At 44.8% G+C, this 16,245-nt stretch overlaps 1 protein-coding gene across 3 annotated transcripts in view; it reads right to left on the bottom strand.

Annotated features, from left to right (window-relative positions):
* The window catches only part of ACVR2A (activin A receptor type 2A), a 50,805-nt gene that overhangs the window by 5,338 nt on the left and 29,222 nt on the right, over positions 1-16,245 (bottom strand). The window contains exons 2-7 of one of the 3 annotated variants that reach the window (XM_039711912.1): positions 14,210-14,417; positions 12,352-12,461; positions 10,909-11,063; positions 5,318-5,341; positions 1,495-1,638; positions 675-818 (exon numbers count right to left, since the gene is read on the bottom strand). In XM_039711912.1, coding sequence (XP_039567846.1) covers positions 675-818; positions 1,495-1,638; positions 5,318-5,341; positions 10,909-11,063; positions 12,352-12,461; positions 14,210-14,417 — 785 coding nt within the window. Of the gene's footprint in view, positions 1-674; positions 819-1,494; positions 1,639-5,317; positions 5,342-10,908; positions 11,064-12,351; positions 12,462-14,209; positions 14,452-16,245 lie in introns of all 3 variants that reach the window. The other 2 variants (XM_039712063.1, XM_039711988.1) reach the window with 2 other exon arrangements.

The raw sequence follows: 16,245 nt of genomic DNA, 5'->3' as shown, positions 1-16,245 counted from the left end.
ACACGCCCAGCTCAGCCTCACTGCTCCAGGGAAAACCTGCAATTCCTGCAGTTCGCATCTGTGGGACCTGGGATTGTCATTCCTTGTGGGCCAACAGCAGTTTCAGAGCCAAACACTCTGAATAGACAGAGATGAAATAATTCAGCACCACAGTGTCAGAGTGAAACACACTCTGAACAAATCTGAAGAGATTTTCAGAGTGAAACACACACTCTGAACAAACCTAAATAGATCAAAATTATTGAACATAAAACTGAATGTATTCTTAATTAATTGTATTTGTGTTTCTTCCTTTTGCTGTCACAATAGAATTGATCTGTATCACTTCATTTTTATTCTTATCAGCCAACAAGTGAACCAAAAATAACCCCCCAAAAATCTCTGCAAGATGGGAGGGAGGTTATGTATTTTAGGCAGGTTTAGATTTGGGATGTTAAAATAGACATATTCCAAAAAGCCAAAAAAAGGCAGAATCAATTTCTGTTTGTCTCCTAAAACAACTCCTCTATCAGCAAAACCTGACGACAACTTTCTCAGCTGCCCGAAGACGAACTGCAGCAGATTCACATCCGCCAAAAACCGAGCAGCAAAGGGGAAGCTGCTTCCAACTGCCTTCCTTCAGTGCCCCAGCTGCCCGTGTGTGACCCTCCGTGGGGCTGCTGTCCCTGCCCCACCTTCTCGTGGAAGGCGGTGATGAGCCACAGGTCCACGTCGATGCTGGAGCCGCGCTTCTCGGCGCCGATGAACTGCAGGATGTTGTCGTGCTTCATCCCGGGCAGGCTGTAGATCTCGTACTCGTTCTGCCACGACTGCTTGTCCTGCAAGCACAGCAGCACGGGCCCAGTCAGCCAGCAAAAAGTGGGATAGCAGGGGCTGGCCCCGAGGGGAGTTTGCTACCAGAGTTTGGGAATGCTCTGTCAAAAAGTACGCGGAGTTTCTTGTGAAATAATGAGAGCCTGTGGCGTTTATTCTGCAAGGCAGCCCCTGGATCTCTGTGAGGGAACAAATTCCTGCGCCTCGAGCAGCAGGGGGTGCTTTAATCAATGCAAAACCCATCCCAGTATCACCATCCTGCATCACTCCTAATTCTTCAATCCACTTAATGCAAGCCACGGCTCCGTGAGGGCACTTGCTGGGCAATGAGTGTTATGGCACTTAATTGAGGCATGGTTAATTGGAACAATCACTCCAGGGTTTGCATTTCAGGACATTCCTTCTAAGTACAATTTAATTTGATTATTAACTGGTCAAGAGGTGGGTTAGAGCTGCTTAAAACTACGGATGCTGAATATTTTTGTGATTAGAAACCCACATTTCACAGGGTTTATGCTTCAGTAATGAGTTCACTGCAGTAAAAGGCTTATTTTAAATCACTGAACTCTTCCTGTATCTTTCACACCTCACTGCCATCTCCACTTGGATTTACAGAATTATTGGGCCAAAAAAACTGATTTAAGAGAGGAAAAACCCAGGACCCCAAAGGGTTCTGCTCACCTGGATGGGGAATATTTTGACTGCAACGTATTCATTGAGCAGCTGAGCTTTCCACACACACCCAAATCTCCCCCTGGCTTTGATCTCCAGGAGCTGCAGCGGCTTCAGACCCATCAGGGGAGATGGTGGGGGAGGCCCAGGATCCTGCAATCAGGAGAGACCATTAATTAATGCTGCTTTAATTAATGACATTCATTCACATCACCCCTGAGAGCACTACAGACAGAGGAGTGTAGATGGTGGGATCACCCAGCCAAACCCCACTGCAGCAAATCCCAAACACCCGGGGACAAACCAGCCCTGCTGCACGGGATGGGAAATGGGATTGTGAGAACTGCCCAGCAGGGAGGGGACACAGGGAGGGGACACACCTGCACAACGGGTGGGACAGCACAGCAGGAACTGGGAATGGCCTCAGCAGCAGGGGAGTACAGCAGAAATTAGGGAATTATGGAATCAGGTGGGAAAGCAAGGCAGAAATTAAGGAATAATGGAATCAGGTGGGAAAGCACAGCAGAAATTAGGGAATAATGTGATCAGGTGGGAAAGCAAGGCAGAAATTAAGGAATTATGGAATCAGGTGGGAAAGCATAGCAGAAATTAAGGAATAATGTGATCAGGTGGGAAAGCATAGCAGAAATTAGGGAATAATGTAATCAGGTGGGAAAGCACAGCAGAAATTAGGGAATAATGTGATCAGGTGGGAAAGCAAGGCAGAAATTAAGGATTAGTCTAATCTGGTGGGAAGAAAGCTCAGCAAAAATTAAGGACTATTGTAACCAGGTGGGAAAGCACAGCAGAAATTAAAGGACAAAGATAATCAAGCTTTACTTGTTACATTTTTAAGAGCTGGAATTGCAATGAGCCCCTTGGATGCACTGAAGGTTTCTGTGTCTATCTGAAGTGTGGGACCTTTGAACCCTGCAGATGCACACCTGGGGGCAGCCCCTCCTGCCCCACTTCCCTGCTCCCAGCTTTGCCAGTGGTTCCTGAAATCCCAGAAATGAGCTGCAATGACACTGCAGAGGTGAGCTGGTCCTGTCCTGCAGGATTTGTACAACTGGAGAGTTCCCACAGGGCAATCCATGGACCCACAACCCCATCCCCAGATCCCACAGTACAGCCTGGGACATTCCCCTCCTGGGAAAGGGGAGGGACAGTTTATTGCACACCCTGGATTCTCTGCTTTGCTCTATCACATCATCTGAACAGAACGAGCAGATTCTCAATTTTACTGCCAAAGCTCTGCTTCCTTCTGGGCTGGCCCTTTCCCTCCAGGTGGGATTAGTTGTCCCTCTGCAAAAACCTCAACAACCAACCCCAAAGTTTGCAAAAACCCTCCAAACCACCCCCTTTTCCCTCTATTTTCCCCAAAGAGAAAAGCAGTTTTCAAGAGAATGAAAACCACCAGAGGAGTTGCTTCTACAAGAGAGAGGAGAGCGCTCAATAAAGAGTTAAATGTTTGAGCACTTCACCAAAACTACAAAATCCTGTGCAGGTTAAAGACACATTTTGTGACAAACTGTGGGGTTAAGAACCCTTTACTTTGGGGAGAATGGAGACAAGTGCTGAGAATAAAAGTCCTGAGTAGTTTCAGGAATCAGCATCCACTCTCTGCTTTCTTATACAACAAATAAATTAAAAAGAACAAGTTCCAGAGAAAGATTCAGAGCTGAGCAACCTCACTGCACAAATTAATAACTAGACAAAGAATAAACAGCATCTGAAATTCAAATTAGAGACACACTGCAACACTGTCCCCAAAAGGAGGAACTCCTTTTGTCAGTGTGACAGCGCCAGGCGCTTGAAGTTGTGACATCAACATTTGAGTACAGAAAACCAAGTTTGAGAGTGAAGATTTCCCTCCCCTGGTGCCTTTCATTCCCTGCCAGAGCCCTCTTGGAATATTCCAGGCACCAGGGAAAGCAGTGCCCTCAATTTGTAAAATACAAACTGTACTAAATAAATATTTGTAAATCCAGTTTGTTGTTGTTAGAAGAGGAAGTGGGAACAAGATGCTCAAATTTATCCCCCAAAGGCAGCCCTGATTTAATGAACTGTTCAAGTTCAGAGCTCCTGCCTTGTCTGAAGCAGAGAAATTTGTGGGAAATAATCCCAAATCCCAAAAATCCCTTTGCTCTGGTGGCTTGGATTCCCCCTCCTTCCCACGCCCTCCTCCCAGTGAACTGCTGGGATTTGGAAGCACTTGGTGCCTGAATTCTTCCACAACCACCAGGAAAACCAAACACCTCCAAGATTTGCTGAACCCAGTTCCAGCATCTCTGCCAAGAGCTGGAAGTGCAAGTGGCAGGGAAACCTGGTGCTCTCCTAATTCCCCATTAGAGCACAACCCTTCCCATACACCAATTTCTCCATTTCCTGGAAATCCCTGGCTCTCCTCACCACATTCCCAGCACCTGCCACAGCCCTTCCACGTGGGAAGCAGAATTCCCGCTGTTAACACAACTGGAAAGAAAAGTTTGTCTTTATTTTTTTTCCCCCCTGATTTCTTCTAAGCACCTTGGTTAAAATCTAACTCCAAACTCTGCAGCTCCAGGGACTGTTTTTACACTGAAACATTCCCTGACAATATTTCCAACTCGCTCTGCTCCAAGGAAAATTGTTTAATGTTCCAGAAATGTTCCCCACTATTCCTGTGTGGCTCTGGGGCTGATCTCTGTGGTGCCACAGTGCCAGCAGGGATGGCAGGGGGATAAACTGGGCTCCCAGATTTCCCAGCTGTCCAAAAATCCAGGGCCCAGCTCCCTTTTCCTGCCCCTTCCCTTGGACTGAGTCACAGCGGGAAATATTCCTTAAGGAAGGGTGACTTCAGGAGTGGGGATCCTTAAGTGTCCTCAAAAATGGGTCTGGAGATCAGGGAGCAGCTCAGCAATGGTGGGACCCAAATCCATGAACAGCAGCTCCCTGCAGCCCTGCTGGGACAAGGAGGCCAAGCCTGGACAGAGATCCAAGGAGCTCTGGCAGCTCCTTACAGAGGCATAGTCAGGAAAATATTCAAATATTTTAATTTTTAGTACACTGACACCATTAGATTTTCTTCTAAACTGCATTTCCAAGGTATTTCAGGTGTTAATTAGAGAACTTTAATGATGACAGGAATTGAGCATTTTTATTACACCTCAAATCTCGATGTTTTCAATATTCCATTGAAAAGCTGAGCAGGAATGACCCAGTTTGTGAATTAAGGGGTCCCAGTGACTTGGAGTAAATAAATATAAATATAAATATAAATATAAATATAAATATAAATATAAATATAAATATCAATATAAATATAAATATAAATATAAATATAAATATAAATATAAATATAAATATAAATATAAATATAAATATAAATATAAATATAAATATAAATATATCCTGGGAAAAGTGGGAGGAATGAAGAGACTGAGTGGTGAGGGAATGTTTATTTTTCTCCAGATGATCCATTTTTGGGAGCTCCTGCACCACACAAAGCCCCAGATCAGCACGTGGAGACCCCGAGCTGCAGTGGATCTGTCACAGGGGGGATTTGGGAAGGGAGAGCCAAGGACAGGGCACAGTGGGTGGGATGTGCCCTGTGCTTCCAGGGACCCCCTGGCCTGTGTTCCAGGATCCATCCCAGACTGCACATCCTGACCCATCCCTCAGGAACTCCAGGGAATTTTAGGAGAGCCACAAACCACAGGCTAAAGCTGCATTTTTAAACCACACATGCTGACAGATGGCTTGTCCAAAATACTGAGAAATCACAACTGAGAGCAAACAATGTCTCCCACATCCCCAGAAAGCCCAGAGCCAGGAACAAACATCCTCTTACCTCAATCATTATATGAAAGGCGTGCTTGCAGAGAGGGAAAAAACACAGGCAAGAGAAATTACTATTTACACCAGGAATGGGATGCAAAAACAGCTTACAGGAGACAAAGTCAATTATTTGTGAGTTAATGACAGGAATATTCACGGGACAGCAAAAGTTTCCCACAGCAGAAACACATCATTTAAAGCAGCAAAGAAATCCAGTGTTGTTAGTACAGGAAAATGAGGAAAACAGGATTATTCTATAGAAAATTAACAGAATTGTTTTCTAATTACATTGAGAAGCGTCCATTGCAGGTGTATAGAGCCGTGTTACTGCAACCAGCACAGAGGCACGAGGAACTTCCAAAGGTGACATTCCCGAGCCCCGGGATGAGACCTTCCCTGCAGCGCTCCCGCTGCCCGCCAGGGGACAGCAACGCACCGGGAAACCGGGGCTGGGAACGGAACCGCCAGGGGCCCGCTGGAACCGAACCGGACCCGGGAGCGGCACCGAGCCTGATCAATGAGCGGCACCGAGCGTGATCAGTGATTGGCACCGAACGTGATCAATGAGCGGCACCGAGCCCGATCAATGAGCGGCACCAGGCCTGATCAATGAGCGGCACCGAGCCTGATCAGTGATCGGCATCGAGCCTGATCAGTGAGCGCACCTTGGACCTGGGCTCCAGCACCGAACCTGATCAATACATCCACAGAGAGCAGAACTCCAACACTTCACACCCAGCAGATACCGCTAGATCCCACTATTGAAGATTCCTCCACACAATCCCAGGGGGAGTTCACAGTGTGGAACAAAATCCAGGACAAAGCCACACCCCAGGACTGCAGTGACCCCTTGTCCGTGCTGCCTTCACCCTCTTCCTGAACAACCTCCGTGGAGATGCCTCCACTCCTCCTGCTGCACTTTGGACTGGAGGCCCTGGCACAGCATTCCCAGAGAAGCTGGGGCTGCCCCTGCATCCCTGGGAGTGTCCCAGGCCAGGCTGGACAAGCCTGGGATGGCGGAAGGTGTCCCTGGGACGGCGGAAGGTGTCCCTGGGATGGCGGAAGGTGTCCCCCCCATGGCAGGGGGGGGATGGGATGAGTTTTGAGTTTCCATCCAGCCCAAACTTGCAGAATTCCGTGACTCTTTCACCTGATCTCCTTTGTCCTTTGTAACGGGATGGGTGTTGGAAGAGAGGGAGTTCAAGCCCCTGTCTCCAGCTGCCATTCCCTTCTCCCCCTCTGCCCTCACACCCTGGAGCACGGGGCCAACAGGAGCTTTCCCTGTGCCTGGAGAGTGCTGAGCACACACTCCCCTTTCTCCAAATAATTCATACCAGATTAATACCAAGGATTAATCCAGGAGGATTCATTCCATAACCTGTAACAGAACTCAGAGCACTGGGATCCAGCAGAATCTCCTCCACCATGGGTCAGGGCAGCTCCAGAGCAGAGCAAAACCCACCCCAAGGGGCTGAAAGTCTTTTTTTTTTCCAGGCCTATTCATTATTAAAGTTCTCCAGCTCTGGAGAATTATGGAAATTCCTCAGCAATAAGCAGAAATATGTATGAATTCAACCTTTGTGCTCTGACCATAATGAGAAACTGCAAAAATGAAGCTCTGAGAAATGAGCCCTGTCCCAAACCTCTCACTCCTCCCTGGAGGGATCAGCTTCCCCCAAACTGATAAATTCCACACACATGGAAACTTTACAGGGATGTATTTATGCTCATTAACACCTCTGGATTATAAACCAGTGTCCTCCCCTTCAGCCCACAGAGCATCACCTCAGGCTCCCAGCAGAAATCCAAGAGGCACCAAGAGTTAAAGGGCATCAGGCTACAAGAGAAATGCAAAGCTGAGATTTATGTCAGGAATTACCTCTGCTAAACAAAAACTGGGGGCAGTTAACCCCCCTCAAAACCCCACACAAATGTACATAAACACACTCACTGCTGTTGATGCTGCCTGAAAACCGACTCTGATGGGTCTGTTACAATATTTGGAACCAATTAGGCCAATAAAACCCTAAGCAGTGTGGGTTTTTCCCAAAATTTGGGCTACCCACAACCATCTTCTGATCTGTAAAAGCTGCAGTTGGCTTTGGGTGTTTTCACACAAATTCTTCCCTCTGTTACAGATTTTAACTTGTACCAGCCCATGGATTCTATTAAGAAAAAAAACCCAAAAAAAACCCAAAAAAAGGCCAGTTCCACATTCCTCACCACTGCACATTCAGGGGTCCTGATTTGCAGTAACTTTCCAATTCCTTTTCCCATTTCCTATAAGCACCTGGCTTCTCCCTGTGTGTGTTTTTCAAGTAGCCATTAATCTTCCCAGGTTTGGATTCAATCCTTGGAAAAAACCACCTCTCCCTTGCATTTTTCTAGTGTTGAAATGTTTCTACTAAAATATCTGTAATAACAAGAAAAAAAATGTGGTTTTTGGAAGACGAAAATGGGAAAAACCTGAACAGCTGATTTAGTTCTGCATTCTTCAGCAGGAAACTGGGATTTTCCCAGGGTGGAAAGATCACCCCAGAAATTTCAAGTGCATCAGGTAGATTTAGGAATTCCTGTGGTCAGAAATTCAAACCCTGATGCATCTTTGACCCCAGAGAGTTCAACCATTTCAGAAGAAACCCCCAAAACAGGTCACAAAGACATGGAGTGAATCTGCAATCTTTTCTCAAGCCTCTCAACACAATCATTACTTCAAAACCAACCCAAAGCCAAAAAAGCAGCTGTGGTGCAGTGAAATCCTGCCAAGCTGGGCAGTCCCAGGGGTGAATGATTCCCTGCTCGGGGCTGGGACATGGGGGAGCTGCCAAAGCTCAGTGGGGCTGGTGGCAGCTCTGTGGGAGGTGACAGTGGCACCCATCAGCTGCCAGGGTGGGGACAGCCCCTTGGAACTGCACTGACAGCTCTGGCCACAGCTCCAGGCTTGTCAGCAGCAAGGGAGCACAAGAGAGCAGCTCCCTGCCACCCTCACTGCACATTTATTGGGAATGTTTGGGGACAAACCTAACTCCAGACCCAGTGTCCCCCAGTGAACAGGAACCAGGTGCCAGCACCTCTTCCTGCACACATTCAAATATTGAAAACACCAACCTGATTCTTTGGGTGAATTCTATCAGATGATGGATTTATGTTTGCTAAAGCAAATAGAAATAAGGAGACAGAACAGTTCCTAAGTGTTTTCCACACACAGAGATGTATTCAGCAAACATGGATTTGTTAATAACTCACTGCAGAGCACAGAAAGTGACAGATTTGATGGAATTTGACAGCTTTCACTGGATACTTCCCCACACAGCAGTGAGGCACAGCGAGCAGCACAAACAAGCCAAGACTAATTGTCCTTTATGTCTCTTTCCAGGTTCAAGCATTTCTTACAGTGTATGTCCTGCTTTTTTTCTTTTTAAATACTCCAAACTATTTCTTTCCCTTTGATTTCTAATCTTTTACTTATCACCAAATTCTTTCACCATTTCTCATTCTTCATTTTTATCTTTTGCTTATTTTTCTTCATTTTTATCTTTTGCTTATTCCTCATCCATCCTTTCATTTTTTCCTGGAAGTCTGGTACTAGCTCAGTATTCCCATTGTTTCTGGGAATAAACCAAGGAAAAAGGGATAACTTTTATCTGGCTCTCACGTGGAGAACCTCTGTTTTCCTGCTGTACATCCAACCTGTCCATTCTACCACTGCTACACAAAGAATTAAACCAAATCCATTTGCCTACAAACTCCACTCATGCCCCAATTATTAAATATACTATTAACAGATTAATTGCACAAATATTTCAGAGTTTATTCGTGGTTATAAAGTTCCCAAAGCTTTCCCTCCCTTCCTGCTTCCCCTGTCTCCTGTTCCAACCAGCTGTAATTAAATTTCAAGTGGGAACCACTGCTCTGCTGCATAAGGGAGAGTGTTTATACATTGGATTTACATAATAATTCTGGGTAGTTTTTCAGGCACAAGTGGCTTTTCCTGACTTTCCACATGAGCCTTAATGCCTGTTCAACACAAGATAGGAAAATGTTGTTGCCCCACAAGCACCAAGGTACATTTATCCCAAAGATACAATCTCAGCATAAACACAACAGCTGATTATCCTATTTATTAAAAATTTAGGTGTCAATCCTGCCCCAAACACAATCCCAGGAAAAAACTGCAGCAAAAGGAGGGAGAATCAGAATTCAAGTTCTTGATACCTCACTCATATTTAACATTCACTTGCTTTTCCATGGCTTCATCCAAGAGTTAATTTCTTCAGGAAGTCAATCCCACACTAGAATTATCCCCACAATTAGCAGTTATGAATTTGATCTCCCAGCAAAGACCACTGGGTTGATGTAAAGTCCCAAATCCATAAAATGGGAGCTGGATGAACTAATTATGCTGACAGATTGCAGGGAGTCTGAGGAGCTGCAATCCTCTCTGCAAGGACAGCAAACAGACTTTTTTCCTCTAAATTATGTTCTTTTCATTTGGCAACAACATATGGCCACTGCCTCTCCCCAAATTCCTCTTATCTATTACTGAGAAACTGAAACCAAAACACTTGAGCTATCAACCCCAGGCAATGCTGCTTCCTGCAGCACCCTCCTGTCAGGCAGCAGCACTGGAAAGATCCCAGGAGCTGGAGCACACAGAGATCAATCCTTGGCAATCCCACCCAAAATAACAAGAATTTCCATTTTAATCATAAATAACACCACTGTAGGACAGGCCATGTATTCTGGTCATTGCACTGGGTTAGAAGCTCAATTCCTACTGCAAAAATCCAAATCATTTCTCTCTTCATTTCCACAACATTTTCTTCATTTTTTTCTGTTTTGGTCTCTAGAATTTCCTGCTTTAACTCTTTCCATTAAAGCCTCCTAATCTCAGTTGGATCTCCAGACGTAACTGAAGGAAGAGGAATTCCAGTGTTAGCACCAATTACAGCTCCAGGATCAGCTGGAGCCTCCCAACAGCAGGAATTCCACACACACGGTGGAACCCAGGTTTGTCTGGTGCACAATGGCCAGGTTAATTCAGGTGTGGAGCCCACAACCTCATCCTTTTGACATAGAACACAAACACCCCTAAAACTGAAATGTTTCACAACAAAACAGAAAATACATAAACAAGAGGAAAAAGATGGCAAGAATCACAATGCATGGGCTGAACTATGAAGATTTTAACATTCCCTACACCTGTATCCCAGTTTCAAGCTTCCTTAAAAACAGCTCATCCTCTCTTAGCTGTTGCTTTCTGAACCCCTCGAATGGCCAAGTTGAATTGGCAACTCTTTTTCTGTTTCCAGCTAAGCATTACAGGTCAGCCCTCAGCATGCCTTCACTGTGTCCTTGCCCTCTGTGTTCAGTTTTTCGCCTCCCAAACAAAGAGATGCATAAAAACATGAAGTAGTTGCTCATCTATTCATCAAAGAATAATTAATAAGGCTGTTTAAGTAAAGCTTAATTCTCTGCTTTAGGGGAGAGCAAGCGTTAGGACCTTGAAATCAGGAGGGGCACAGAGAGACCAGCCATGAGACAGATCCCCTTCAGGAATGGTTTGGCCCTTAAAAAACCCCAAATCCTGCAGCAGGGGCTCACCTGGGTGGGAACAAGCACGGGAGGATAGGCCAGCTTGTGATGTCTGTACATCCAGAAGGAGAAGAGCACGATGACTGCAATCCCCATGATAGGCACCAAGGAGTAGAGCAAGGTGTTGAACAGAGGTGGCTTCGGTGTAACAGGATTGGAAGTTGCTGAAGGGAAAAGAAAAAAAGACACAGCTTTTAAGGAACAAAAGCAGGCAGTGTTTGAAATGTGCAGCAGCCTGATTTTCTAACAGCTGCTGCCATCACCACAGCAGGCTCCCAGTACCTGATTAGCCAGCACAAACTAACACCTGCTTAAAAGGCAGCACTTTGGGAAGCAGGGGAATAGCTCAGATCCCAGAGCCACACTCAGGTGGAATTCTGGGCCTCCAACCCCCAGCAGCCTACAGGGGGTGTTTGTACTCCCAGGGGATTGCAAGAATTCATCACCTAATGAACTAAAATCAACCAATACAGAGATTTGGCAACAACCTGCCAGCACTTCTGTGCCTGGCTGGCAGGAGTTCTCCAGGTGAAAACATTTCCACATGACCTCAGAAAAGGCTCTGCAGAAGCAGGAGCTGCTTCCAAGGCAGCCACAGCCCCCTGGGGCAAGAGAGGGCTCAGGAGAGGGAAGAATGTCAATTATTGCCTTAGCAGCATCACTGACAAAAATGACAACAATATCTCCTGGGTCAACAAAGGCTATTTTAATCTTGCAAAAAATGTTCTTTCATTTCATGAACAACTTCCTCTGGCTACTTGGTCCATGAGACATTTGCTGGTTTCAGCTCAGTTATTAACATCACTTGGTTTTCCAGCAGATCCCTGACTGTAAGAAGATAGGCAAGAAAAATCAAATCACCTTTCAGCTGTTTGTTTTGGTTTGGTTTTTTTTAATAATTATTTGTTAATTCTGGCTAATTTAATTGTCTTTCAGAACCACAAAATATGCTTAGTGAAAGAACCCACAAGGACCTTGTGATCTGGGAGTAAATTCTTTTCTCCTTTTTAGGGGATGTTACTGTGTCCATTTACAGAGAAATTCAAAAGGTCCAGGTGGGATAAAGAAAAGGAACCTTTTCTGTTTCTTTTCTTCTTTTTTGAAGAAAAGGAACATCCCCAGGCTGGCACAGGGATACAGGGATGAGAAAGCTTTTGGCCCAAAAATTTACACCCTTGGAGGAGCTTAACCATGTAACTAAGGGAAGATTTGACAGTAACCTCTGTATCTTAAACCAGGCAATTATTTCAGATTATCCTTCCTTCCCACCCTTGGAAAGAGCTGAAGTACCTTTTATTGATTTTACAGGAAAGCACTTTTCCAAGTGGAATAAATGAAGTGGCACTGCACAGAGCTCTAGCAGAACCCTGTGGCAGGAAAAGCAGGACTTTTGGGCAAGTGAGAGCTGCTGAAAAAGCAGGATGTGGAGCACTGCTGCCAGCAGGAACTTACGCTGCGTGACCTCCATCTCCGGGAAGTAGAAGAAGCGCTCGTTGCACATGTTGCCCTCACAGCAACAGAAAAACACGTCAGGGCTGTCCTTCTTCTCTATGCAATCATTCCTGCAGGAGAGAAGGGGGAAAAGTTCATTCATCTTCAGCTGGGTTGGCTTTGTTCAGGAGAAAACATGTGCCCAGCTTTCAGATTGCCAAGGCGAACTTTGTTAAATTGACCGTGACCAAAATAACAGCTAAATTTAATGAAATAAAATAAATTTTGATGTTTTATACTGCAATGAAGTGTTATTAAAACACAAACATATTTTTGTCATTTTTAAGACAAAGTTAAAGAAAACCACCACCAGACTGAGGAACAGTTCACAAGCTAGATTTAAACAGGACAAGCAAATCATCAAACAAGGCTGGAGATAAGTGAGGAGAATTTTTAAATTTTATTGTATTTGTAGAAAGAAATTATAAAATTTCTACAATCTCCTCTGCCTACATTATGCTCAGGGACAGAGCTTATTTTATTCTCTGAATTAAGTGCAGGAATGGCTTTTTTTCTAATGTTCTGCTAACAAATAAGCTGAAACTATTCCCATCAGGAAAGAAAAAGCAGCAACCAGGAGCCAACCTGACAGCAGAACTGGAAAAGGCTGAAGAAATATTGCAGGATTTTAAACACAGCTGAAGATTGTCAAGGAGGTTTTGGGCTCGTCTTCAAAACTTGGGGTTATTCCCTAGAGCCAGCTCTGGCTGTCACCCGGTCCTGTGACTTCCAGGGGACATTTTCTCTTTGATGTGCTGAATCTGCTGTGTTTGGAGTCACCCCCAGCTCCCAGAGCAGCAGAAGCACCCCACGCTCCAGAGATAAGATTTGGGCTGTTCTGGACAAACACAGCGCTGGCTGTGATTAGCACAAGTCACTTAACGAGGATTTACAGTTACTCACTTTCCTGCTCCTTCCTTACTGTCCTTCCTGCGTTTCATTTCTTCTTCCAATTTCTTTTCTTTGCTCAAGGAAGATTTTAATCTCATGATTTTAGGATTTTTTTAAGATTGTGGGACTGAGCTTTAAACTGTCATTAAAGCAGAAAACAACTTGACTTGGGAGAAAGGAATGCAAGGCTTTCTTCTAAAAATTCAACTTTAAAGAAATACAAAGCAAGACTTCTGTAAAAAATACTGAAATAATTCCTCAATACTTTTTAATGATGATCCATTGTGGATCTGTTTCTTAGTTCTCTGCCTTCCCAAATAATAAACCTTTTGGGCCAATAAAACCCAGTAGAGTATTTAAAAAGCTGCAACACCATTGCTTAAGAGAGTCATGACCTTTATTCAGTCAGCATCTAACAAACCCCAAGTCCTGCTGTTACTGCTTGTGGGTTCTTTCTGGACCATCTGTTATCAACAAAATAACTGGAAATTTAGAATATTCTTAGAGCTGCCATTGAGCTTATTAATAAACTGCCAAAATACTTCCATGATCTGGTAAATTGCAGACACAAAGTGCTGACTTTCCAACTCTAACGACTTTGGAAAAATCAACGAGAGAATTTTACATCCTGGTTGCAATAATTATATTTGCACTTTTTGGCAATAACGAGGCACTACAGAATCTATTATTAATGGACTAAAAAAGAATAAATGAAATACCTGGGTTTATTTAAGAAGGTAAAACATGTCATTCTGCAAACAAGACAATGTACTCACATGGAATCTGGTCCCTAAACACAAGAGAGTGTATGAAAATAAGGTAATTACTCACAGACTCACTGGCTGTGGAGTTGATGACGTAGAAATTATGGAGAGGCAAAAGAGTTTACAGTGACAAATCAATTTCAAAAATTCCTAGGAAAACTCACCTGTCATAACAATTGATGTCATCCAGCCAGCAGCCTTGCTTCACGATTTCAATTGATCCAGAAATATTCTTCCATGTGGCAAAGCAGTGTCTCCTTTTATCTTTATCACCATAGCAGGGCTCGATCCCACTGCGGTTGGTTTTGTCCTTCTCCCAGTTAGCGTTGTAGAAGATGCACTCCTGTGTTTCTGATCTGCCCAGGATGGCACCTGGGAGGGATGGGAAGCACAGTTCAATGGAATTCTGCAGGATCAGGCATATGAAGAAATGCAGGTTGTATAAAATATCATTTACTGCACGTACCAATGTGGCCTCTCTCCCCTCTTTTTAATAAAGAGAGAAAACACGGAAAGTTCAGCAGCATTCCAAGTGTTGAAACATAAAACAAAGATCTTCTGTGAAGTCAAACAGTGACTTGCATAACTTAGCAAGATTTGCAGAAATGAAGAACAAGTCATGGCAATACTTCTCCATGAATAGCAATAGCAGAGAAAATTTAGAATGCTGAGCAGGGAAGATTTAATTAAAATATTTGCCAAACCAGGAGCTTTAGCCAGGAAAATTCACCAAAAGGCATTTGTGCTTCTTATCTTGTTACAGGAGCCAAAAGAGCAGGGAGTTCATCTCAGAAACCCCAAAAAAGCCAAGAAGTGTTTAGGAGCAAGTGTTACAGAGTCCCAGAATGGTGTGGGTTGGAAAGGACCTTAAAGACCATTTAGGGACCATCTAGGAAACCCTTCTGGATTCTGCTGGAGATCCCTTCAGAGTTAATGGGATGTAAAGCACCAGCCTGGCTCCTGCAAAGGTGAAGGGTTGTTGGGAGGCAACACTGTTAACAGAAGACAGGGAGGGTGCAAGAACTGCCTTTTATTTCTGTTTTTCTCTTGTCAGACACTGCCCAGAGCGTGCCATTAATCTCCATGGGAGCTCCACCATTTAACATGTATTAAAACCATGGGAAAATGGAGCTGGAGGAGCTGGAGAACCAGAGGATCCACTGAGGAAGGCTCAGGAGGATGCCAAAGCACTTTGCCTGTATTTATCTACACATTCAGAATTTTTAAGACATTACACTGCCCAGCACACTGAAGACCAGAGTGGAAGACAAAAGGTTTCCCATGGCAGTTTTTGACGTATTTATTTGCATCACTCAGTACCTCCTTTATCCACATTTATCCACAACAAATGTGACCCAGCAGCCATTCCTGAGGAAATGAGGATTATTCCCACCTGAGCTTTGGGAGAGCAGCACAGGAAGCCAGAGCAGAGCCCAGCACTGCCCATCCTGAGCATCCCACCTTGCTCTGCCCAAAGTTCTGCCTGTGTTCCCAAAATAGGCAGGAGCTGGAGGATCAATGGGAGAGGGGCAGGAGCCAGCTGGGAACGCTGTGAGGGGCAGCCTGGGAACCATTAAATTCCTTGTGCTGCCACGGCCTGACCTTTACAGCTCTCAGCTATGGCAAGAAACAGATGAGGCAACAGATTGAACAATTTGGTTCTGTCAGTGCAATAAAGCAGAAGTCCTGGATTTCTCTCACACGTGCCATTGCTTTTCTCCTGCTGCCAAGCCCGGCTTTGAAGGACCACAGACAAGATGAAATTTATAAAATTCAGCAACTGCAGTAAAACTAACTTTGCATAAATATTCTCCTTGTTCCCATCTTCTTTCTAGTCAGGTTTTCTTATCCATCTATTTTTGAATCCATTAATGCTCCAGTCAGTGACTGGCAGCAGTTTGGTTTAACCTTGGATCTGGCTGGGGCCTCTCACCTGAGCAGGCACCTGCAATGGGTCTGGCCAGACTAACCCAGGCTTGGGCAGAGCAGGACAATCCTGCATTAATCCTCCAAAGCAGAAAAGCAGGAACGTGGTGAAAGCAAGGCAAAAGGAGAAGGGGAACCACACAAGGAAGGCAGCCCTGAGCCCATCTGCTTCTGAGCAGCTCTGCCACCCCCTCCACAGGGATGGAGCTCCCAGGGGACAAGGGCAGCTGGCATTTACAATAAAGTGAATTTATGAGGCAGAGCAGGTCTCTAA

This window comes from Passer montanus, unplaced genomic scaffold (assembly GCF_014805655.1).
Source record: "Passer montanus isolate IOZ18808 unplaced genomic scaffold, ASM1480565v1 scaffold1, whole genome shotgun sequence".
In the NCBI taxonomy this organism is placed as follows: Eukaryota; Metazoa; Chordata; class Aves; order Passeriformes; family Passeridae; genus Passer; species Passer montanus.
Note: the sequence above shows the minus strand (reverse complement) of the source record. Positions and strands in the feature narration are given on the sequence as shown.